The sequence below is a fragment of the Eucyclogobius newberryi genome, unplaced genomic scaffold (genome assembly GCF_026437365.1).
Source record: "Eucyclogobius newberryi isolate DKJ021-1_F unplaced genomic scaffold, fEucNew1.0.hap1 SCAF_19, whole genome shotgun sequence".
Taxonomy (NCBI): domain Eukaryota; kingdom Metazoa; phylum Chordata; class Actinopteri; order Gobiiformes; family Gobiidae; genus Eucyclogobius; species Eucyclogobius newberryi.
The window spans coordinates 22,573,703-22,599,558 of NW_027315823.1; the positions used below are offsets into that span (position 1 = coordinate 22,573,703).

At 40.7% G+C, this 25,856-nt stretch overlaps 4 protein-coding genes across 4 annotated transcripts; 2 read left to right on the forward strand and 2 right to left on the reverse strand.

Annotated features, from left to right (window-relative positions):
* On the forward strand, positions 1-2,254 carry klhdc7a (kelch domain containing 7A). Its single transcript, XM_072452175.1, has one exon. It carries the CDS (start codon positions 69-71, stop codon positions 2,205-2,207), a length of 2,139 nt encoding a protein of 712 aa, XP_072308276.1. The 5' UTR covers positions 1-68; the 3' UTR covers positions 2,208-2,254.
* Positions 2,255-4,235: 1,981 nt separating this feature from the next.
* Positions 4,236-7,876, reverse strand: cfap107 (cilia and flagella associated protein 107). Its single transcript, XM_072452309.1, has 4 exons — positions 7,766-7,876; positions 6,013-6,132; positions 5,579-5,744; positions 4,236-4,527 (listed from the first exon to the last, which is right to left on the reverse strand). Exons 1-4 carry the CDS (start codon positions 7,874-7,876, stop codon positions 4,253-4,255), a joined length of 672 nt encoding a protein of 223 aa, XP_072308410.1. The 3' UTR covers positions 4,236-4,252.
* A 987-nt stretch (positions 7,877-8,863) lies between these two features.
* Positions 8,864-13,105, reverse strand: aadacl4 (arylacetamide deacetylase-like 4). Its single transcript, XM_072452873.1, has 4 exons — positions 12,899-13,105; positions 11,585-11,810; positions 9,730-9,793; positions 8,864-9,652 (listed from the first exon to the last, which is right to left on the reverse strand). Exons 1-4 carry the CDS (start codon positions 13,073-13,075, stop codon positions 8,869-8,871), a joined length of 1,251 nt encoding a protein of 416 aa, XP_072308974.1. The 5' UTR covers positions 13,076-13,105; the 3' UTR covers positions 8,864-8,868.
* Positions 13,106-14,790: 1,685 nt separating this feature from the next.
* dhrs3b (dehydrogenase/reductase (SDR family) member 3b) lies at positions 14,791-22,065 on the forward strand. The gene is made up of 6 exons (XM_072452184.1): positions 14,791-15,037; positions 19,908-20,051; positions 20,367-20,486; positions 20,969-21,207; positions 21,354-21,479; positions 21,604-22,065. Exons 1-6 carry the CDS (start codon positions 14,825-14,827, stop codon positions 21,686-21,688), a joined length of 927 nt encoding a protein of 308 aa, XP_072308285.1. The 5' UTR covers positions 14,791-14,824; the 3' UTR covers positions 21,689-22,065.
* Positions 22,066-25,856: the final 3,791 nt, after the last annotated feature.

Sequence of the window (25,856 nt, forward strand, 5' to 3'; positions counted from 1 at the left end):
TCCGCTCAGCCACCTTCATATTTAACTACAATAGGACATGTGAGCCGATCGTCACTGCTTCTACAACTATGCCTATCGCAGACCTTCTGGGTGTCCAGTTCGACATGCAGCTCCTCTTGAGGATTAGCCTTTCTGTGGCTGTGGTGCTACTGGTTTCCTGGGCTTACAGGTTTTATAGCTCGAGAGACAGCAGGACAAGACAAGGAACTTGCCAAAAGAGAAATGCATCGCAGGATTTATCAAAAAATGAAACGGAAGTTGTGGACAATAAATTAAAAGAGAATGACAATTGCCTCATGGAGAAATGCAATGAAGAATTTCCAAGAGACACGACAAAATATGAAGATGCATTTAACACCGAGCACAGCGACAACAGCGTCAAAGAAGATACACTCAATGTTCACAGTCAGCCAGCAGTCTCTACCAGTAATATTTCATTTGGAACGTCTTTGAAGCTTCCACATCCAGCAGAGAGTGGGATGGCCAATGCAACAGGACGCCTCTCCCCGTGCTTTCTACAGCGGCTCGAGGGGAGTGTGGGTGTGGGCAGGGAGCTCAGGCAGGACTTAGAACGCCAGGGGGCCCACTGCAGCTTCCTCTCCAAGGCTGAGATCAAAGTGGAGGACGCAAACGTGCTGGCGGAGGGAACAGGAGATCAGATTGTGCGCGGAAAGATATATGATTACTATGTGGAGTCCTCCTCTCGTTACATTACAGACTCGAGAGAAACTATACCGGTAGCGAACAGTGTGAGTCGTAAAAACAGTCTTGGTGAATCTCTTTCCTCCACAAACACTATCATTATGCGTGATCTGGTTTCAGTGCAGAGCTATGATCAGAATTCCTGCACTCCGCTTGGAAAACTCAAGCAGAGGCCCCCCGCCAGGCCCGCACTGCAACGCAACCAGAGTTATCAGTCTGCAGCAGAGCAGTCTGAGCTTGTCGTACCCCTTCTAACTTCAAGAGGCACAACTCCAGCGACCTACTCCTCCACTTCTCCATCTGTTCACCCTAAGATCTGTCCTTCAATGGAAAGTGCAAATGTGGAAGAATCAGAGGAAGATGCAAAATCCTTATTTTTACAGCTCCAACTGAGTGATGGTACAGATCTGGAAAGTGTGAAAAGTAAGATAAATCTTGGTAATTGTTTGGAAAGTCTGCAATTGGCTAAAAAGGGGGGGGACAAGTTGCTTCAGGAAGCAGTTCTTTGTGTCATGTCAGAAAACTATCTACAGGTGCTAAGGGACCCAAACCTTTATGGAAGGTTATTGGCTGGAGAAAGGGAGCAAATCAGGAAAATGAGAATGAAAGGGAGATTGTTTGTCATGGTGGCCGATATGGACCCTCAAGACTGGGTCCAAAGCACAGAAGCAACACAACCATCCAGTGCAATACACTACTACGATGACTACAAAGATATCTGGCAAAAACTATGCCAAATCCCACCTGAAGTCATCTCCAAAGCTTGCTCCATGTGTACTCTGGATAACTTCCTTTATGTGGCGTTGGGCTGCCAGCGCACAGGCAGAGAAGAGACACCATCAAAGCGTGTGTTTTGTTACAACCCATTGACATCCATTTGGAAGGAAATCAGCCCTATGAACCAAGCTAGACCCCGGTGCAAACTGGCAGCACTTGACGGCTGCATATACGCCATCGGAGGCGAGTGTTTGTCCTCTGTGGAGCGATACGACCCGCGCTTGGACAGATGGGCATTTGTGGCACCGCTTCCTAATGACACATTTGCGGTTGCCCATCACGTTGCGGTATGCGATGGGGAGATATTTGTATCTGGAGGGACGTTACGGTGCATGCTACTGCGCTACAACCCTCAGGCGAACTCTTGGAAGGCGACTCTGTTAGGGAGCAAAGATCGGACTACAGATATGGTGGCATCGGGGAGGTTTTTGTATCGTTTTGATGTGAATCCACTGCTAGGGCTCAGTGTTTATCGGTATCACTCAGTTGCCAGATTGTGGTATGAGTGCAGTCACAAGCGCATACTCAGATGTCCGGCATTTCAGTGTGTTGTAATGTATGGAAATATATACTGTGTGAATCGCCAGTTCACTCTGAGGTTTGATGCTGACGAAGTTTCTCCTGGATTTGCCGATGAGGAGTTGAGTGTACTCTTGACGGGAAAAGGCATGATATTCCCATTTGTTCTCTCATTGCCTGATGAGAAGCCTCGCCAGACCAGTGTGTAACGATTTTCATCATCACAATATTATTATTATTATTATTATTATTATTAGTATTAGTAGTAGTAGCAGTAGTAGTAGTAATAGTAATAATAGTAGTAGTAGTAGTAGTAGTAGTAGTAGTAGTAGTATTAGTATTGTAGAAAAATATTCAGTTGTCATATGGACTGTTTTTACCGGGAGCGGTATTATAATCATTTTGCGAATTGCTGAAGCTAGCATTATTCTTATCTTTGTTAAAGGTTTGGTCAATTTATCAATTATGTATATTTATTTATTTTTTTACATATGATACAATTAGTTTTCTTAAAAGTAATTCAAACCTTGAGAAAATGTGCAAAAACATCTAAAGTTTATCCTAAAGAACTTATATTTTATTTAGATTTTATGTATGACTTTTACATTTCATTTTATAATATTGGTAGATCATTGCACACAAGTTGTCTTAATACATTTAATACAGTAGCCCTGCTGAGTTGACAATAATAGACAAACTAAATACAATGTTTTTTTTTTTCTATGTAATTTTCTTCTTGACTGGTCTCATGTCATTGTTGCCTGGTGTATATGCAAAGATAAGTAATTTGGATCCAACTACTCGAGTTAATTCAATAAGGGACTATGGTATCCTCATGTGCAACACTGGGTTTAATGAACAATGTCATGAAAGCAGTACAATTATGCACAGTTGCTCTTTGAATGTGACATGTTGTAAATGGCACCATGGGATTAAATACAGGTGACAATGATGCTTGCTCCAGACACTTTCAACCCACTTCCTTTAGCTTTATATGAACTGCCTGAATCATGTCTGTTTTATCAGAAGCGGTCTATGATTATGATTGTGTACTTGCACTTATATTTGATCAAAAGTAATGTAATCATTAAAGACACAGTAATTTTCATAAACAACAACAATGTTTGACTGGTTCTGTTTTTGCAGTGCTGCTGTAGCTTGCCACTATTAGATTATGATAAGTCTTCAGTTCATTTCAGTGAATTCACTCATTTATCATGTATTTTATTCTTTTTCACAGTATGCCTGAAATACACTATGTCCTAAATGTGTTCATTTGACATAAAAAGTCTAAATCAGTTATGACATGCGAACACCAAGATGTTAATCCTTCATCTGTACATTGACAGGGAGTGACATACTGCTACAGTACCATCATGTGGAGGGGAAGGGAAATGCACTTGCTCTGACCAAGGGAGAATGAGACGTAGACATCAGGAGCATAGTGGTGAGGATCTAACAGGAGGTGAGAACAAACCTATGGCAGCTGCTCTGGGGAGCTGCCTGCAGAAACAAGAGCCGGTACTCACAGATGGTTGACCATCAAACATAAGCATCTCTGATTCCTCCTAATGAAACACTGGGGTTCCTGTAATTAAACACCTAATGGAATGCGAAGTGAACAGTTCCCTCCAGTATCAGACTTGGATCACTCACGCTCCAGGGTTTTCACAGCACACAGGTCACTTTTAGCTTCAAAACATTTTTTACATAAACTATCAAGGGTAACCAAGCAATCCAAAGCTCAAAGTGAAGAGGAGAGGTTCGACTGGCATGTAATTAACTGTTGTGAAGTCCGGCATAATCTATTGCTCTCACCTCTGCTCTGGCTCTCATACGGCAACGGCTCATCAAACCAAGCCTTTTATCCTGTATAAAAAAACTGATGGAATGTGTCATATATGATTTTTCAAATCTTCAACCAAAGCAAGTAAGCAGTCAAACCCCATTCAGAATTCCATAAGGAGAATATAAGGTGAGGTGATCCATAAGTCACAGTGTCTGGATGAAAGTGTGAGTATCATCTTCTACTGACTATTACTGCGACTGCTTAAACTTTTATACATTTTTTTAAATTTACTATGACTACAATTCCATTTTTTTTGTAATGTTCAGTATGTAATCAGTGTATTCAAAATAACAAAGCTGGTAATATTACCACAATAATCTAATTTTGTATATTCTTCTCAAATAACAGTTGAAGAATCCAGGTTATTGAATAAAAGATGCGTATCCCAAGCTTCCATTGATGACCCTATGCATGCTGGGCTGTTTGAGGAAGCCTCACACACTGATCTGGGACCTGCCTCAGTTGTGCATGTCTCAGGTCCAAGTCCTTGTTGAGGTGGTTGACCCTGTGGAGATGGCTGGATGTCCAGCGTGAGGCCCTGGCAAAGCGGCCCTGGCAGAAGGCACTGAGAGGGTGCTGCTGGTAGGTTGACCTGTACACAGTCAGAGATGGAACATGTGACTCCAGCCTGTCAACGTGGGCCCTTTGTGACTGCTGTGAGCCCGAGTAGTTTGGAAAATCTGTAGAAAGATAGGACAGAGAAGTAAGAAGAAATAAAAGGGCTCATCAATGTTGTGAGTTATTTGAAACCAATGGCACTGTCCTAAATTGCCTCGTTATTTAGATTTTTATTGCCTTTTCAAACGCATTTAAACCTGGACTACCAAATATTATTCTTGTAAAGAGTACATTTTCTTTTATCTATCCAAAGATTACAATGTAACTGCAGCATTCATGTGACAAAATCAAAAGCACATCTAATTGTAAAACATTTGATAAAGAAGAAATAGCTGTGAGGGTCACTATACAATGCTTTTGATGAGGTGATTAGCTGTGCATTGTTGGTCCGTCCTGCTTGGCTTTGCCATCTGAAAAGGTTGTTGTGGTCCCGCCTGGTGGTCGAGTGGACACATAGATGCCATGTGATTGATTGGTTTACTTTACGCTTATAGCATAGTGTAGGACACATTTTCTTTGAATTAATTCCACATTTGCATACCCCTACCGACATACAGGTGCACAAACAAGTTCATATGAAATTGAACATATACATTTGAATGTCCACCGTGTGTCCATGATTCAAGTCAATGAGAAAAATACTAATATAATATAATATAATATAATGTAAATAAAGTCTCATCCCCATTTCACGCTACACTGTCCTGTCTAATAAAGCCTATGGACCAAAACATCTGTTAAAAACGAAAAAAAAAATATATATATAGGAAAAAGCTGTTGTAAAGCTGTGCATATGTTCAAACATCCATGAATGTGAATACTATACAAAAGAGTAAGCTATAGGAGCTAGGAGTTAGATTGTTTGAAAATCAAGTATCTCAGCATTAACTGGTAGTTAGTGAGATCCCGGATGACCTGATGAAGATCATCTGTTAGATGTGGCTGTCCCCATACAAAAGAAAAAGGCCTTAAAAAGTGCTTTTTTAATGTCAGACTTGCCATCTACTGTACGTCAAGTAAAATTATTTTCTGATGTTCCACAACTGTCAAGTGTAATATCAGATATATTTGAATGTGCTTCATTTCGCTTGTGAGGAGTGCCATAGCCATTACCAGTATTTGGCCTCTGAAGCAGCCACGTTGAGCTCTTTTGATGACAGGGCTGCAGCGTTGGCAGGGCATCAGTGTGTTTTCTTCCGTTGCTCTCCTCATAGTGTGTGACCAAGCCATAAGAGCATGGTGAACCCTGCTGGGCAAAAAGCAGCTTGGCCGGCAGCCCCTGGAAGATAACACATAGTGGTAGACATAGTTAGCCTGTGAGCGCTGCCCCCTACAGGATTAAGTTATGAAAGCTGTATCCCATTCAATAATAATATTCAGACAAAGTTGCATCAGCAAATTGCTCTGACAGTGCCATAAAAGGCTTGGTAGAAGAGATTATACAACTATTTATTTCTTAGCTTGAGTCTGTTTAGAGGTTTATCAAACATTTTTTGTCAACATAATGCAGAAAAGCTGTAGAAAGCCTTGACTTGCAAGATTGTGACCTCAGCTCTCAGCAGGCCAGATCCTGTCTCAAAGCTGTCGGATTTGGCATCCCAATGTGGTCTGTAGACTGCTGGACTGGTGCTGCGAGGGTCTGTTGGTAAGTGTGACTCTCGGATGAACTGTAATGGACAAATAAACATAAACCGGAATAGGAAAACTGTGAGTTGTCACAGATACAAGGCCAGCTCATGGATTTGGAAAGCTCAAACTTCACAATTGGTGAACACTGGTGTATTTCTGTAGTAATTTCTTCCCCATGATCCTGAGGCAATGGCCTGTGGTTGGGTTAACGTCAATGCAATTAGTCTGTGCCTCCAGCCGCTCCCACCAGGAGGCTGTGCTGACGATGCTACTGAACCAGGCCCGGCTAATCACTTTGCAATAGATTTGAATACCAGCTGAGATGCTAAAAACAACTGGAGTACTGCAGTATGCGTTTTGGTTCTCTAGACAGAGCCGTGTGTATCTATGTATGTATTTCATGTGATTCAGCAGATTAGGAGTTTGAAATTACACCAAGTATCAAAAGCATAACGGACGATCTATCAGATGATAGCAATAGTCACACTGCTGGTGGGTTATGTTAGATAAACAATTTATCAAAGTTGAGTTGAGTGGGGATTAGAGTTTGGCAGTTAGAATGCACAATCATGGCGGCTGTTTTGAGGTGTTTCCTGTGTCAGTATAGTATAAATAGCATAACATCTTTGAAACATTGAGGAGTGATCCATTTATGGCCCAATAAAAGAACAGAGTGAAGAACATTAAGGGCACAAGTGAGGTTCTTGTGTTTTTCTAAGTATTACCTTGTTTGCACCAATTTACTGTTATAAATATTTACCATCTTTTTACAACGGTCAAGTTGAAGGTTATGGAAAAATGGAAAAAAATCAAAGTAAAAAATAACAGAAAGTAGGGCAGCGCTCTAAAAAGGGAATCCTTCTAGCAATGTCATCAAAAAGCAATACTCCATTAGAAATGCAGGGACATTTTACATGCAAATGACACCTTTTGCTGACATTTCAAGAATCATCAGGGATTATTTTTTGTCAAATCATAACTAATTTATATGGATATTAGCGTGTGTTTTAATGGTTACTGGGTAACAGTTGTTGAATAACCTCTACCTATGTCAGATCTGCTGCTCATATACTGTTGGCAGCTCATCACATCAGGAGGAAATTCTCCTTTGATGCAACAGGAAACGGAACTTTTTACCCTCTTCTGATACGTTGGTATGTGTATTTTAAGCACAGCTAATTCCTGTCACAACTGAGTCTTATGGAAGTTGTTGACTGATATAGTGTTACCCTAGAAATGTATGGTAAAAAGATGTGGCTGTTCAAGCCCTTTGTTCTTATCCATATCTGTGTGTTTGTATTTGAAACAATGCATAAAAGTAGTTGACTGGGGGGTGACTGAGCAGCTCTTCTACATTAAAATGAATAGATAGGTTCCCTCACTGGGGTCCGTTAGTGGGCCCCAGTGATGTCAACTGTATCTATGTCCAACCAGGAAGTAACATTTTAAACATAACCAGAATTGTCAGACTAGGGAAATATAAGCAAAATGTTGAGTAAAATCTTAAATACAATCAAGTTCACTACGTTTTAGTGAAATGTGTAGTTTAACCTGTCATATGCACTTTTAAAATTACAAATGTCAGACCTAGTATTCTTGCTAAATGTATGTGAAACTTGTCAAAATGTGCATGAACCTAAAGTGCGATGTGAACCTCCACTCTGCGCTTACCTGCAACCGCTCCTCTGCCCAGTTTCCTAACAGGGCCTTGTTTGTGTACTTCTTCTCAATCCTCCACCCGGGCTGGGACCATTTATCCTGTGCCGCTCTGGTGTGGTGCATGCTGTCTGCAGCTGTGGCTAACAAACCGTCAGAGCATGGTGTGTCTTGTGAAAAAATAGTATGTACGTGTTCATTCAACTCGCTCCTAATGACAGCGTGGTTCTGTGGAAATACTAGAGCTGGGTTGCTATGGAAACTACAAACAGAGAAAGGTGAAGACCACCAAAACACTTAACCCTTAAATTTAAACAAGACTCAAGGCTGCATATAGTTTTTAGTGGAATAAGTGAGTGAGAAGCACTTTTGTAGAAGTAGTTTGGAGAATTTGGTTGTTAAAATTGTTTTTGCTTATTGTGAAAAGGTTTGCTCTTTGGGACTATTGTAGATTTAATAGGTGCTTTAACAAACAAGGCTGTTTGGTTAAGGCATTTTGTTTAAGTAGAACAATTTAAATCAATTGGCATGATAATAATAAACCTGCAAAACAGTAGCAAATACACAACCTTTAATAATACAAAATTAAAGCTATTCTATTACTAAATTTGTATTGTTTCTGCACAACCTGTTGTATTAATGCTAACTATAAAATTCCGACTGAAAGTGTTTCTCTACTCTTTTTGTGTATTATTTTATTGTAGTGTCATTGAGTAACGAGCTGTAATAGAGCCCTTGACTATAATTAATTACCAGAGTTGGAATTTAACTAAATACATATTCACAATGCTAATTTGGAGTACCTGTATTACACGGGTACAATTAATTTTGTCATATTCAGAACAGTTACTTTCCTAAAATTAAAGGAATTAATTTTGGTGCTTGATCATGCAATTTAAGCTTCAACTGCACAGTGTTGGTGAGAAAAATGGAAAACGCAGCTTGTGTATGTACAATTCTTGCTTCTCAGCGATAAATAAATGCATAGCAGTTTTATTAACAGTTTGTTAGTATCAATCCTATGTTGAGTTGCATTGTTTTTTTTGTGTTTACACTATAATATAATGCAAATTAAAGCATTCCGAATACAGTAGTCTGATTCTATCCAACACTGTCAGTTACAGAGTTATTAGAAAATCCACAACGTGATCTAGAACATCTGTGGCCGCTGGAAAACTTAGCCAACCCTGATTATAAAAGTTAATCATTCCATGAAAACCACTGGTCATGTGCTTCCAGGTCACATCCTTGTTCAAGTCCAACAGCCGCTTCCTGAAAAGGATCCCATCATCCCTCACTACATCATATTCACAGGTGAGGATGAATGTTGGTGGGGCTTTCACAATGACATCATCTTCAGCCAATAGCGGTGAGACCTCATGTTCCAGGCCATCTTTGAGAGCGTGGTACAGCCCTCCGTCGTAGAGTGCCTCTGGTTGTTCAACATAGCCCCTGGACAGACACTCTCGTGGAAGGTTGCTGGGAGACAGCCAGGTCATGTAGCGTGGTTTAAGTTCATTGGGGACATGGTACCCATCCAGCAGGTCTTGGCCCAGTGAAGGGTCTCCATTGAGATATTGCAGGAAGTAGAACGGCACCCGGGCACGGTACAATATGGGCACGGCGTGATTTTGCTGGTATGAGGGCAGGTTGAAATCTGCCATCTGCAACACTGGGTAGACTAAAACTTGGGCAAAAAGGAGCAGCAGATGTCCATTGTTTTGCTTTGCCAGGCGCAGGCTCAGAGCAGCAGCCAGGTTCGCCCCAGTGCTGTCCCCTCCGACTGCCACTCGTTCAGGGTCTATGCCAAAGTCTTCCATGGCCACAGACAGGAAGTGGCACGTGGCAGCCTCACAGTCGTCCAGCTGAGAAGGGTACGTGTGCTCAGGGGCTAATCGGTACCTGGAAAGAGGAGAGTGTGCAAACATACTCAATATGGTACGTTGAGGGGGATTAGCGACCATAATGGAAGAACATACCCAACTGAAACGACAGTGGTGCTGGATTTCAGAGCGATGTAGCGGCAGACTTCATCAACAGAATCTGGGGAGGACAGAAAAACCAGTGTCTTTTTGGCTTGTAGTATTTAAGATTCATACTCAGCCAAAACCATTTGTATAAGAGATAATTAGTTTAATCTAATTTTTATTGCAGGTCAATTTTTACTATTTTACTATTATAGTACTAACTATATATTTTTAACATAAAAAAACAACCTCCTTTTGTCTTTATAAACGAACAACCAAAAGTATTTAAAAGAAGACATGATGAATTAAATCACTGGCTCTGAATTTTTAACCCTGAAAAACATGTTTGAATAGTAGAAAAAGCTTCAGTTGTAGTCATCTGGACTCAGTTTGAAAAAGTAGACGTTTCGACTCTCATCCAAGAGTCATTGTCAATAACAGAATTTAGGTCGAGAACTCCGATATTAATACTGTTCTGTGGTAAGACCCGCCCATTGGGAGGAGCCTTCCTGAAGTAGAAAGAGTTGTTGGTTTCAACAGAAACTCCCCCCTTGTATCTACCGAGCTAGCCTATTCAGAATCTTAATGGGCTATTAGAATCCTCTTTGTCTTTGTGAGACCCTGGCTCAACCACCCTGAGTACCTGATTAGCATTTGAATTCCCTGGTCCTTTACCTTTCCAGGGGTTCAGTATCCCATTATAAATAACAGGAAGATTAAACCTAAGCCCTCCATTTCTGTTTAAAGAAGGTCTTTCTTTTTTAACAAAAATAGCTTCCTTGACACCTCTTTCAAACCATCTTTTCTCCCTGCTTAAAACCTTCACCTCACCGTCTTCAAACGAGTGATTAGAGGCTTCAAGATGGAGATGCACGGCGCTCTGAGGTCCTGAACTTGTATTTCTTCTGTGCTGATAAAGCCTCTTGTGTAGAGGCTGTTTCGTCTCACCTATGTACCGTTCTTTACAGCTTTCTTCACTGCATTGGATCGAATAAACTACATTGCTCTGTTTTTGAGTCGGCAACTTGTCCTTAGGGTGAACCAGTTTTTGTCTTAAAGTGTTTCCTGGTTTAAAATAAACAGGGACTTCGTGTTGTCTAAAAATTCTCTGCAGTTTTTCCGACAGGCCAGACACATAAGGGATAGAGACACCCTTCCTTCTCTGTTCAGTTTCACTTTTGTCCTGCTTCTTGGTTCTCTTCACTCTGTTGAGAGCCCAAGCGGGGTAACCACAGGCTGAGAGGGCATTTCGGACATGTTTTTCCTCTTTCTTCTTGCCCTCTGAGCTGGTGGGCACACCTTGAGCTCTGTGTTTTCAAACTGAGTCCAGATGACTACAACTGAAGCTTTTTCTACTATGGAACACGCCTGGACGAATGAGGGATTACACCGACATGTTTGAATAGTTTTTACTCTAAATTTCAGCCGCTGATTTTTGCAGTGTACATTTTACGTGTTTTTCTTTTTACGTGTACGTTGTCAAGCCCTCAAATTCAACAGTTTTCTCACTCAGAGTGTAAAATGAGAAAATGTCACAGCAAAGATTCACTGTGCCAAGACTTTAAAAGGTGATTTTTTAATTAATTAATTTTGAGAAAAACACATTAACGAATGTATACTGCAAAATTCAGCAACAGAAATTAATAACAGAGGGGAAAAAAATGTTTTGGGGTGAAGAACCAGCTTTTAAACTTCTAAACCGCATGAGACATTTGTGATGTCTTGGGAAATTGGAAAAACATGCACACTCCACTTCATGCACCGATGGCCTCCAAAACCCACAAAACCTCAAAATGGCAGGAGCACTAATTACGATGAGTAGCACACCAAGGAATTCATAATAATAATCTGTATTGGATTTGCAAACCTATGCTTCCCAAGACCCATCCTCCTCCGTGGAAATACACCAGCCCTCTTTTTAAACCATTACAGGCTGTGGCGGGTTCATAAATTCGAACAGGAACCGCAGAGAAAATCCGGTCCGTTATCCTTAGACCAGGAGGAGGCGGGTTTATGTGGGTCAGAAACCATGTGACAAACCAGCGGATGAAGGTGACCTGATGACAGAAACCCAGGCGGTGCAAGATCCGACCCTGGAAAGAGGGATAATAAGCAAAGGACAAGGTGAAAAACAAACATCTTGTCATAAAATATTAGCGTTACGGTTGCAAGGCTAATACTAGATAAAGGACAAACAGCAGCTTCGTGTCAATGTTGTGTTTTTATAGGCTAGAGTTGTTAGAATAAGTTTGATCCTGCTAATTTGTTTCTGTTTACTATTCTTCTGCTGGAGGCTCTCTTGTATTTGACGCTGACACATTACATTGTGAGTAATTCTCTTTGGTCAAGTGGGAAAGGGGGGAAAAAATGTAGTAAAAAATATAGTATCAAGAACATCAAGGGCTTCTGATGTTGGCACGATAGCTCAGTAAACCAGGAGGATTTGACATATAGCCCTAAGCCTGTCTACACTTATAGAATGCATAATCTGTGCTCCTGCTGAATGCTGTTGTGACTGTGTAAAGTCAAAAGAAGGTTATTCACGTTCTTTAGAAAGTATATTTACGACAACATCAAAAGGAAACAGGTGACCTTGCTTTGCTGAAACCTGATTTCTTATCTTAAATGGTTCTGATCTGAGCATTATCAGCAGCTACAGAGGGCAAATAAAACAGCAATGTATGTTTGAAAAAAATAAGCGTTGGCTAGAGTCATTAAAGGTGCTTGTACTTGTGTGAAAAGCATTTGGTACATACAAAATCCATTGTAGTGTTGACATTGTATACTTTTATTAGTATTCAATTCCCTTTTCCAAATACAGCGTCATTCCTTCCTTCCTTAAAAAAGCATTTTCTAAAATTTTCTTTTATGGTTTATTTATTTTTTAAGAACAGGCTACATGACATTTTAAAACCTTACATGTATCACCCAGAGTCTTAATTTTTCAAATAATTGCAACAAAGTAAAGGGATGTGGATGTGGATAGGGGGTAGATGAAAACAGGAATTTTCTTAGCTTTCGAGCCTCGGTAGCAGGGAAATACAAAATACAACTAATAATGAGTAAACACTGCTGTTACGGGGCTAACAGATCATTGAAATGGATTTTTGCACAACATTGCCCCCTTCAAAGACAACATAAGGATTAAAAGCATAAAAGGAGAAGATGTTGGACAACTTACCACAATGGCCATACCGACAAACAGGCAGTGAAGTGCGTGCAGTTTGCCTGTGTTCTCCACCCCTGGAGGAATGTGTGAATTCATCAGCTCTGAGTACACCAGTCCAATTACCAAGAGGAGGAAGGCAGCTATGAGAGCCGCACAGCCAATTATTAAAATAGCACTGCCGATGTCCATGAGGCGACTTGATGTTCAGCTAAAGGAGCAATTAGGACTAAATGTGTGATCTACCTTCCACCAGCTCTGTGTAAACCCCACCCACCCGACAAAGGGTCACCTTGACAAGTTTTGGACTGGACATATTATTTCAACTCTGTGTGTAAACAAGACCTTTATTAGGAAAACACTGGTTTGAATATGAAAAATATGTCAGCGGTTTGAGGTGTATAACTTTATTGAATTGTATGGGATCTTGTTTTGTGTAATTGGAACCGTGTAGTAGGTTTGTGCAGAAGAAAGGGAAACTGCACGTATTTCATTTTACTTAAAAGCAGAGAAGGGCAGAGTAAATCAAGAGTAAAGAGTATAGAAGTACAAATCACTTTATGGTTTAAGAGTTTAGTTAATGCGATTCTAATCTGACAGAATGAATGCATTTGCATAGAATAGCAAATAAAATGATCCAGAGTATGTTTCTTTGAAGTATATATGTAGTATATGTAAGTATATTCTTGGCTACCCAGGCAACTCTTTGGCTCTTTTCCCATTGCTTGAAAACAACGTTAGTTTTGAATCATTGCAGTTGCATGTTTGGATTTAGTTTGAGTGAAAAATAATTTTGACAAGAATTGAATGAATCACTAAAAGAAAAACATTTGTGAATTTACCTTTTAGATATTACATTGCAAAGTATAACGTTATCCATAGGGAATTCTGGCTCTTGCTACAATCTAAAAGTATGAGCACATTCTAGAATCTCAAAACAACCAATGGGTGTTGTTTTGTCCAGAAAAGAATTGACTTGCCAAACTGAGGGAAGTGTCTGAACTTTCACAGTTGATCTGTAGATGGCAGTGATAGCTCAGGTTTGGGTTTACATCAAAATCGACTGCTTCACAATCAAATTTGATCATCACAAAAATAAATCAAATACATAGTTTTGTTGCCTCTTTTTAGAGTAAGTTTTTATCTGAGTGTTATGGGATTGTTTTGTTCTAATGTAATCTAGACTTCTTCTTGTTTCGTGTCGTTTATTTGCAACTGCGATTTTCTTTTAGTTATTTACATACGAAAATCGCCCAGAACCTCCACATGGACGCTATTTCCCACTGAGTCCTCTCCTCCATTCTTACAACACCATCCTATAGGCCTAACTAATTAAGTAACCATTAGTCGTCAGATAAGCCATCTTGTTTGTTTGAATGATAATGAACAACTGTTGGCAAAGATCTGATAAGCTTAATCACATTAAAACTTTCCTAAACAACATTAAACTCAGTGTGTAGACTTAGCGCTGTGACCAGTGGGGGGGCCGCGCCTGAAGGGGTGGGTGGGGGAAGGACGCGGCCAGTGTGGGCAGACACGGGGCACCGGGGCAATAAAAAGGCAAATATTCATCCCCACTCAACATGTCAATCAGGATTACTGCCCTTACAAAGCTGTCTCCAGGGTGCTCCGGGGCTTTCAGAGGTGGATGTTGTCGAGCACGGCCACGGCGCCCGCGTATAAAAGCCAGGAGAGGATCACAAGCGGAGCAAAGCAAAGCGCAGCAGTTTGGAGGAGCCGCAGGAGCCGCAGGAGCCGCACTCCGGAGCGTCGCCTGAACTTGCGCCTTTTACACATCTGCCACTGGTTGACACGCGTAATGACCGATCGCTCACTTATATCTTAAACGTCCTTCAACTTTGGATTAACGCTGCAAACCCGTCTGCGCAAGTGCGTGCGTGCGCGAGCGTGACTTTCATAGAATTAATTCTCCTGCGTGTGATGAAGACGTTTGGTGACATGGATTTGATGAGCGCGTGTCGCATGTTGCTCTTCCCGATTCAAATCCTCTATCACGTCCTGAGAGCCGGCGTGTCCCAGCTGTTGCCCGGCAGAAAGAAGGACCTGAGCAGGGAGGTCGTGCTGATCACCGGGGGAGGACGAGGCATCGGACGTCACCTGGCCAAAGAGTTCGCCAAGCAGGGCGCCAAGAAGGTTAGTCAGTGTTTCAATGCCCAAAGCCCTGTCACACACAGCGACAGCCTGCTATAGATGTTGTTTCTGTAGTGACTATCAGGGTTAGTTTGCAGGGGTCAAAGGTAAGTTTAGTTTCTTTGACACTGGTTATGAATTGGCTTGAGCAACAGCCTTTATAGCTTCAGGTGCTGTCTGCCATTTAGAGTTAACCTTTTTAGATTCCTTTCAATTAATTCAAATATCCTGTACTTGTGCCATGCCTTTGGTCAGTTAAATTTAGCAAGAAATACTTTTGATTTATTCTTTGTCATTTTGTGTTTCTATTCATTTATTTATTTAGTGGACAAGATGAATCTTGTTTTAAACTTAATATATGTATAAGATTGTATAATTCCACTGGTTATGCAAAGGCTTGCCTTGTCATATCTGTTAGTTCTAAGTGCAACTGTGATACAACTCATAGAGTGAACATAAAACATGACATAGGCCTTTGAGAAATGGGAATGAACTTTGAGCATTTTTTATTTATCCTCTATCCTGTTATAAATAGATTAACTTGCCCAACTCCCGAACTATTGACACAGAACTGTTGAGAGACAAGTTGGACTACATATTGGAACATGTCAGCACTCAGACCTGCAGTTTCAACCTGTCCCTCCCCCTTTCCTTCTTTCTCCAGGTACAACCTTTGCAGTCACTACTTTACCAATATATGCCCCAAGTGTATTGTCACAGGGCTTGTATGAAAGCAAGAGATCGTGACCTCCAAGTAGACCTTAGTTGCTCCAGAGGGACTGCGGGCTCTGGCCTCAATTTGAGCAGGGAGCATTGCACAACAGCAGGTCAAGAAGAGGGCAGCCTGCACAGCCTTTGGAGCTGATTGATGTGATTATAAGGGCAGTTCTCCCCTGACATTGTGCACTGGTCCAGGCTCATTCGAGGATGATTGGCATAGCTAAACGTGTTGTTATGGTCAGATTTGGCATGGGATGAAGGGGTAAACGTTGTTGGAAACAAAGTAAAATATAAAAAGTCTTGCTCAACCTGCTGCTACTTTATTTGGATTTCTGAGCTGTTTTAAGTGGTGCCAAGACATCGCAACATAACAAAGGACTGTAATGCTTTTCATAAAAGCCAGATTAGGAATTGTTTTGAAGAGTGTGGGGGTTTATGGAGCGTGCAGAAAACACAGACTGTTTTGAGTTTGAAGTAGAGGTGCCTTGATTTTCTCAAATTCAGGAAGAGGAAAATTATGATGTGCATGTTATATTTGTATGATTGAAGACATTGGCTACCTTGACAGAGGGCCATGCATGTTTGTGCCAGTCTCCAACCCCAGATAAAAGGGTTTTATTGAAAATGAATTGGCTTGTATAGCATGTACAAAAGAAAATGTGCCGTCAATTATCTTTGTTGTTGCTATTACGCAACTGGAAGCATCATATTTGAGAAAAGAAAAATCATTACAAAAATAACATTGTAAAATATACTTTCACTTTTGCATTTTTGCGTATGTCCACACTAAAACACTGCAAGTATAATTGATTCAATAACTGCAAATTCCAATTTCCAGTTTACAGACCTCTCCCGTGCAAATCCCCCACCCCCATACCTCCTCTGTCATCCCTCATTCACTAACAAGGACATGTCCCGTGGATGTTTTTTCAAAGCTCAAGTGGTTACATTGATGCTTGCTGTGGGTCACCTGTGTCCTGCTAGCTGTTTTCTAGCAATACATTGGTTGCATAATACATCTGACAGTTAAAGGTGGCAACAGGATTATTTTAGATGTTAATAGTATGCGCCTTTATGTGTGATAAAAGTCATTCATTATTCATGCAAGAAAATGGTTGATGGCAATTAGTTCCCATGTCAAGAAGCACCACAATTCCAGTAGCATGTTTGATGTCACGTCCTCACTTAAAATGCAATTTTAGCAGTTTGAAAAAGTGGCTATGAGCGGAGTGAAACACTAACTGCTTTTCTCGTTCTTTTCACTTCACTCCTCGAGGGAATGGGGCAAGGAGAAACCATGCAGTGAGTTTAAAAAGCTCTACTTTGCAGCTGCACAACAAAGGATGTCACCACGCTTTTCAGCACCTCCATTGTTGGGCATTATCAAGGTGTGAAAGCTTTGAAAACAACACCTGCGCTAATGTGTATGACAATTGCTACCAGCCTGAAGAGATGCTAGGAAGGAAATAGGACGGTTATTATGAATAGTGGCTAACCTCTATGAACTTGTGCTAACCCCGCTTTGAGCCTCTTTGTGATTGGCAGCTGGTGTTTCCTCTTTCCTTTCTGCTCAGGGGCTTTAGAGATTTTACGGTGTGAGAGGGATGACAGATCTGAGGAAAGAATGCCACAGTGAGAGAATCTAGGTTCCTTTGAGAGGGGAATAGTCACAGGACAATAAACCGGATCAGAGTGTTTCACAGAAATCCAGCCTTTAGAGGGTCACAAGCTGATGCACTCTCTGTCACATTCCAAAGCCCAGATAAATTGGTTTCAAGAAAATCTCTAATTACTCAATTAATTTCCTACTAGACTGATGATTGGCTGTCTTTTATAAAAGGAAAAAGCCATGGGGAAGGTACAGATGACCAGGATCGTCATAATAATAATAAATAATTTTGATATATATATTTTCCAAGAATCCGCTTTTCGTACACAAATTGTCTTTAAAATCAAAATCTATTAAACCATCTCACAACTTTAATTTTGGCTGGTTGAAAAGTTGTATTAGGTGAATAGTTCTGAGCTCGCTGTGTCCATGTGGATGTGTTGTGGTGGAGGCGGGAAGCACACCGTTCCCAGCTGGGTCTTGCCCTGCAGCTGACCTTGCTGTCTCCGCAGTAATTAGACAGCAGCAGGCGACTGCCTCCTGAACTCCCGCTGCACCCAGTGTATGTGCCTGTGTGTGTGAGTCTGCTCTCATACAATGGGTGTGAAAAGGTGGGTCCATACCCACCCATACATTAAGAGGGACAGATAGAATATCACAGGAACTCGGGTATGGGGATTGTACAGATACAATAGGGTGACCTGTAAGAACAGCTTATTTTCAGCTTATCATATTTGCTGTAAAGGAGATGGCAAGAATAAAGTTTGTATCTGCATTTTCTTGCAATTAAACTTTGACATGAATATATACATATAGTGCGAGGGTAATATGTTTTTTGTAAGTAAAAGTTAAGTCAAAGGCAAGATTATTTTATTATTTTTAAGTTGACCTAACTTTATTATAGCTCTATTTCTTCTGGTGGTGTCTGTAACATAACATAATTCCCCCTTGTGGTTGGCAAATATAGAAGGATAATCAATCCTGTGGTTAAAAAATAGATATGATGTTACATATTTGCATTATTCTTTTAAACATTTCATATTAAAATGTATTAAGTTATTTATTAAACTTGGTACTGCATTCTTTGAGATGGTACTGTCAAAGTTTATCCTCATTATCACTTAACATATAGTCCGTACTATTTCCACTATACTGCTAGTTTACCGTTGAAGCAGCTGCTTTATCTCCCATAACCAACATAGACCACTCACTGTCTTATTTAGATTGCAGTTTGGCCAGTGCTTGTTTGTTCTCAGGACCTTGTGTGTTATGCCTTAATTAATTAAATAACATTAGCAGGAGTGCACAGTTTGAGGGCTCCCTTTCTAAAATGAGAGCTGTCAGCTTTGTTTGTAAGGCTCAAATCCCATTAAAGCTTTGAGTTATTTATCAGGAGCTGTCTCCCCCTGGCTGATTACTCAAATGGCTTTGCAAATGAGGCAAACAGAAAAGCCAATCAAACGCAAATCAAACAAGAGGCCTTCACAGAGGGAGAGCAGCCCAGAGCACCAGCTTCTGCTTGATAGACAACTATATATATATATGTTTTTTAAAGGGGGCTGTAGGCTTCATTGGACAGGACAGATGAGAATGAAATGGGGGATGAGAGAGAAGGGAGGACATGCAGTAAATAGGCAGGCAATAGGATTCTATGTATTTTCGGAGACGGGAATCAAACTCCTGGCATACATGTGCTGCTGCGCATACATCATAGACCTGTTTTGTTGTTAAGTATGTCAGATTTAGCCATTTGTGTGTATCCAGAGTTCAGATTTGACCACATTTGTCTCAGGCTGACATGCTGCTCCACTGGGTAACACAGCCCTACTCTCCTCTGTGTGGACAGCACATGCTCACAGCCTGTGTCTGACTGTCACATACACGAGATCATTTTCCAGCAGACATTCTCTCAAATATTTACCTTGGTCATGGGCTTGGGGCCAAATCCCACACTGGCGTCTCCTCTGCTCTTTGCACACACTGTCTTTTCATCACAGACGGCGGGGCTCATCTGCCCAACAGGCCATGTAATCTGCAAGAGAATTTGTGTTGTGGAGAGATGAGGAGGGCTTGCTCGCCCCCTGATTTCATTACCTTTCGCTGACCCCGAAGACTGACAGATCTAATTGCCCAATCGCTAGTCCCCCACCTCTATGCAACCTCATGGTCCCTGCTCAAATGACAGGGCTTCATGTAGGCTTTGGCCAAAACAAGAGACAATGCATTCACGCAGCAACCCCCCAAGCCTTTAATCTTGCCCAAAAAACAATTTGGTGATGGTTTTCCAAAGCACTTTCTGCCGTCGGAAAAACACATGTTTTTGATGTAGATGAGAAAAGTACATTATTCAAAGGAGGGCTTAAAAATATGTGGAAAAACCTGTTAAATCTAATATGGCCCTTGAAAATTGCAACAAAGTAACTAACAAGTGGTTTCTGGGGTGGTGAGCTGAGAAACAAACTTTTTATAATTTCATATTTGTTCATTTGTTTGTTGATTTTCTTAATATGCCATCTAAATGGATGTTGGTTTATTTTCCCCTAGGTAATCCTGTGGGGAAGAACAGAGAAGTGCCTGAAAGAAACTGCAGAAGAAATTTCCCTAATGGGAACAGAGTGCCACTATTTAATCTGTGACGTGGCTAATCGGGAGGAGGTGTACAAGCAAGCCAAAGTGGTCAGAGAAAAGGTACATTTAAATATAGATTTCATATATTATTGTCTTGCATGAAAAAAGAAAATGGAAATTTCTCAGATGAACACATCAGAATTTTCTGATGTGTTCATCTGAGAAATTTCCATTGCAACAAACAAAAAGGCCTTTTTGTTTGTTGCATATTGGCTGAGCTGTGCAGTCTTCCATCTGGTAAAAATATTAGACTTTTGAACTGTAGGAATTGGGGTAACAGTGCTTTTTTGCTGTCCTGTTGTGTGCAAGCAAGATGGAAAATGCATGATCCTTAGTGTATTGATGACTTATTGTTTCTTTCTTTGTGAACAACAGGTGGGAGATGTAACAATACTGGTGAATAATGCAGCGGTGGTCCACGGTAAAAGCCTGATGGACTGTGATGACGACGCACTTCTGAAATCTCAACACATTAACACTTTGGGACAGTTCTGGGTAAGATCAAATAGCATTCCTATTCTTTAAGTATTTTGTAATGTATCACAACACTATAACAGAAGTTGTTTCAAATATGTTTATTTAATAAATGATATAACTATGACTTCATATATATTCTAGCCCTATGAACTTTCATAGCAGGAACAGCATCAGAGTGAGTTGAAACTCAATGCTCTTAACATATCATCATTGGGGAATCTTGTCACGGACAAAAAAGGACATTTATACTATGATTCTAGTCCCACATCTGTCAGATGGCTGTCAGTAATTGCACATTTAGGGCGGTATTTCCAAATGTGCTCTGCCGTTTGAAACAGAACATCGGAACAGAGCATACAAGGCCATTTTTACTTTGAAGGAAGATGAAAAGGCTGTCAAATCCAGACAGAAACGCAATTATCACCTAAAAGAAATGGAAATCACACTGGATTGTCCCTCCTTTGTTCCACCTTTTCACCTTTCATGTCTCTCCATTACAGACCACAAAAGCCTTTCTACCTCGGATGTTGGAGCTGCAGCACGGTCATGTGGTGTGCATAAACTCCATCTTATCCCAGTCTCCGATCCCTGGGGCCATAGACTATTGTACATCCAAGGCCTCCTCCCTGGCCTTCATGGAGAGCCTGACTCTGGGCCTGCTGGACTGTCCTGGGGTTGGCTGCACCACAGTGCTCCCATTCCACACCAACACAGAGATGTTCCAGGGAATGAGAGTCAGGTGAGAAGTTTAAAACATTCAGTATGATACAATCACAAGACAGGGCTTGTTTTTTGAGCTATTGGGCAGTTTGCAAAAAGGCGTATTCATAATTAAATCAACACATTACAGCATTTCATCAACCAAGTATTACCTTTCCAATACAGGTTTCCTCAGCTGTTTCCGCCTCTAAAACCTGAAGTGGTGGCACAGAAGACCGTGGATGGAGTCAGAGCGGACAAGGCCTTCCTTTACCTGCCCTGGACAATGCATGCGCTCGTTGCCCTTAAAAGGTGAGAGTAGCTTATTACGATGTAGCAGTGCATTGCAATAAGTACAAGAAAGTTAAATGAAATCTGAGCAAATGAAACAAATAATAATCATTGACTCAACATCTCTTTTTATTTTGTTTTTCAGCTTCATGCCACAAATGGCCCTTGAAGAAATCCACAAGTTTACTGGGAGCTACACCTGCATGAACACATTCAAAGGGCGAACATGAGCTTTGATTTTAATATAAAAGACTTCTTAAAATGTAGTTTTTATAAAAGGACATGGACCTTTTTACAAAACGCTTGCCTGAGCTGCCAGACAGATACACTTTTGCTAGCTGGGTGATGGTCGTCCTGCAAGTCCCGAGTGACGAAGAAAGGAAGCAGGCGCCTGTGTTTCGGGCATTGAGACTGTTTGCACATGTATTTGGTCTGTGCATGCCTTCATACACGTGAACAGACAGAGTACTATAAACTGGTCCTACTTTTTGAGTACGATTTCAGTAGATGTAGGTTTGTCACTTCTTTTAGTCTGTTTTGAAACCTATTTTTGTATTTGTCTTTTGAATGTCTTTGAATGGGAGTGAGATAATAAAACGTTTTACTTTTATATCATTTCTGTGTTTATTTGAGATCACTTGACTGCAAATATTTGCACTTTGAGCCAGTCCCAAACCCAGATAAACTAAAAACACAAGATACAAATCAGTACGGCAAGAATTGCAATCATAATGGAAATACCAAGTAGCAAATTAAAGCAACATCTTATCTGTTTGACCTTTGCAAACAACTCAGGGGTTTAGTACCACACTCCTAAGTTTGGTCAGTACTTTTAAAACATCACACTCCTTTGTTTTACACTACAGAGTACTCTGAAGGTTATCCTGAAAAAGAGAAAACCCTTTTTTCCCAAAAGCAGCAGGCTTTTTTTAAGTTTTCACACCTGATACGGATAATCCCAGTGTTGCAGCACAGAAATATAATGATAAAAACAGATAACTTAGAAATAACTGTTATAATCTTAATAATGACACTCTTATTTACAGCTGTTATATGGACAGAAAATATTGCATTAAGAATGTTTGACATTATGACACAGTATTGCACATGAGTATAACAGTGGTAACAGTTTTTGTTATAAAGTCTGACAGCAGCAGGAAGGAAAGACCTGTGAAACCTCCTTCACACAGCGAGGGTGGATCAGTCTGTCACTGAAGCTGCTCTCCAGAGTGGACAGAGTGTCCTGCAGGGGTGAGACACTCATGGTCCAGCATAGATGTGAGTTTAGCCAGGACCCTCCTGTCCCCCACCTCCTGCACCGAGTCCAGAGCACAGCCCAGGACGGAGCTGGACTTCTTGATGACTCTGTCCCGCCTCTTCCTCTCCCTCTCTGTGATGCTGCTGCTCCAGCAGGCCACACCATACAGGAGCTGATGCCACCACAGAGTCGTAGAAGGTCTTCAGGAGTGGCCCTGTTACTCCAAAAGACCTGAGTCTCCTCAGGAGGTAGAGCCGACTCTGGCTCTACCTGTACAGTGCGTCTGTGTTATGAGTCCAGTCCAGTTTGTGGTTCAGATGAACACCCAGGTACTTGTATTAGCCTAATGTATCACACACGTTCAATGCAAATGACAACATTTGAAGTCATAACACTCCCTCTGCCTGGCTGTAATGCTGAGAGAGAGGTTGCCCTTTGACTAGAGGACAACGCATATTCATATTTTGTATCTCTGCGACCCATATGTGCCCTCTCATTATGTCTGTCATCATAACACAGAGCACAGAGCACAGAGCCCTTATCATCCAAACACTTGAACACACACTACCAGAGCTTGATTTTCATTCTCTCTTTGGGCTGTTGAAAAACCAAGAGAAGAAGTAGTAGTTTGGGGATTGAACTAGGTTGAGGAGACATGTAACGCACATGTGCTGAAGAGCATGGCCCAAAACGGTTGATAATCTCAGGGGGAAGGTTCAGACCAAGGTTAGCCAAATGCTGAATAAATCTTAGTGGGGACGTGGAAAGATGTTTTTCCCTCTCTTTTGGCTGATGGCTGACTGACCGAGTGCAGGTGGGTTAGATCATTGGGAGAAGCCAAAGCAGAGCTGTGACCAGAATCCCAGGTGCCACGGCTGGAGGCTGCACTGCTGTGGGTTACTGTGGGTTGAAATGTGATCATGAGTCTGACTCTAATTTCACATTTGTAATATTATTATTTTTCTTTATACATATATTTTTTGACAAAATGTTTTATACATTTGATAATCATTTACTCATTGATATGAAATTCTCAACAATATGACTACCTGCCTAGTATTGTGATGGAGTATTTTCAGAAAGTATGGTGGCCACAACGTTCCTTATTTAGATTAGATTAAAAAAAAAATGGATTAAAACTGTCACTATTAATTTTGTGATGCTATAACAACAAAAAGTACAGTAAAGTAAAGTATTTTATCTGTATGAACAAACCACACGGGTCAGACTTTGTTCCCCATGTGCATCACCTCTCAATGGTTCCTTCTCTGGACCACTTCTGATAGAGGTTAATGACAACTATAGGAAAACACCAGATAAAGACCTCGACAAATCCTTAGTATCATGATTTTAACACATCAGTTTCAAGAATAAAATGCTGCTCGCTTTTACATCTCCTGTAAGAAGTGGCATGAAATTAATAACTTCACCTATTAAAGTTTTGCCTGATGACAGTTTACTTAACATTACATCTATACCAGATATTTTACATTATACGTAACCATATGTTCATACAAGGAGCTAATTATTTTCAATATGATCTTTCCAACGTCCTGCAGGTATTTTATATTCTTAACACAATAGGTTGAAAAATCTGACTTCAGGGATCAATTTAATACTGTATTAGACACACAGATCTGGAGTGTATTTTGGCTTGTTGTGCAGTGATGCTGAGCATTAGCAACACTCTGTCATCGCATAGGCGGCCAGACCCAGCGACTCCTGGCACTCCACTGTGACTTTTGGGGTATTTTTCGGTTTCACACTGAGGAAAAAGTTTTCAACTGCAACATTTGGAAAAACCTAAAGGCCTAAAATGTATGTTTATCCAAGACACATCCCCCCACCAGGTCTTCAGATTAAAACTTTCTGAATAAAAGCCAGTCCCGTCACAAGCATGAATGATTACATTATAGTAGTTACAGCACTAGTACAGTAGTGAGAAATAAGCTGTGGTAGCAGTATGGTCAACAAGCAATTATTTATGTTGGTTCTTCATCAAGATTTTAAGGTGGACATGCTATGCACTATTTGCTTTTCAACACCTTTGGTTAGACATTACAAGTTTTTGAACTTAGATAATAATAATAATAATAATAATAATCATAATAATAATAATAATAATAATGTTAGAAAATACATTATTTGCACCGCCTCTCGGATTTGGCATTAGCAAGCCATCAATCGGCACCTTTTGGAATGAACCATTGAAAAATATATCATGTATTTTAAGTCAATTGTACGATGTACATTCTAATGCCCAAAATCACAGCAGTTGCCTCAGTGGGCCTCTCAGAGCGGTTTTACAAATCCAAAGTTATTGGTCAATAGAGAAACAGATTAAAAATATTCACAGGAACTAAGCAAATGGAAGAAACTGTCGCAGATCATCCCATGTTATAGACCCTCCTTCTCGGTGAGGAAAAACTACAAAAACCCTTTTGGGAAAAATCAAAAACCCCAGGGAGAACCATAGGGAAGGAGAAATCCTACTCATTAATCTGCACTCTTCTCTTTTAAAGTAATTTTATAAAATGCTTTTGTATTTATTTATCCTGCTGGTTTTGTGATTTAAAAGTTGTGTAAAGCACTTTGAATTACTTTGTGTACAAATTGTACTTTACAAATAAACTTGCTTTGCTTTGCCTTCTCACGGATGGACAAGCTTCAGATTGTCCAGATAGAGACTCTGGAGCCAGAAACAGCTATTGTGTGCTAATGTGACAGGCTTGTTAATATGCTTGTAGTTGTAATGACGGATGATGATATATGGACTTAAAAACTGACATGCACAAGACTTCCAGAGTTACATAACTATCTGGGAAAACTGATATGGAGTAATAGTAATTAGTAAAATTGTGTTTGATGGCATTTCCATATGCCTTTTATCTTCATTTATTCAGGACTCAACCCCCTTTAGATAAAGTGCAATCCGATGTCTATGATAACAAGGAGAAGACCCAATAAGTGTGTTCTGTTCATTGACCTCCCACTGCCTCCAGCCAAAGCTGCATAATGCTGGAGGCAGTGAAACCCAGAGCAGTGCACCTGAGCGAGGTGTTATTTGTTGCACTGCTCCAGCGGCACTCACCACTGTGCTGTTTAGCCTCTGCACCAGTTTGTATCCGGCTTCATCCATC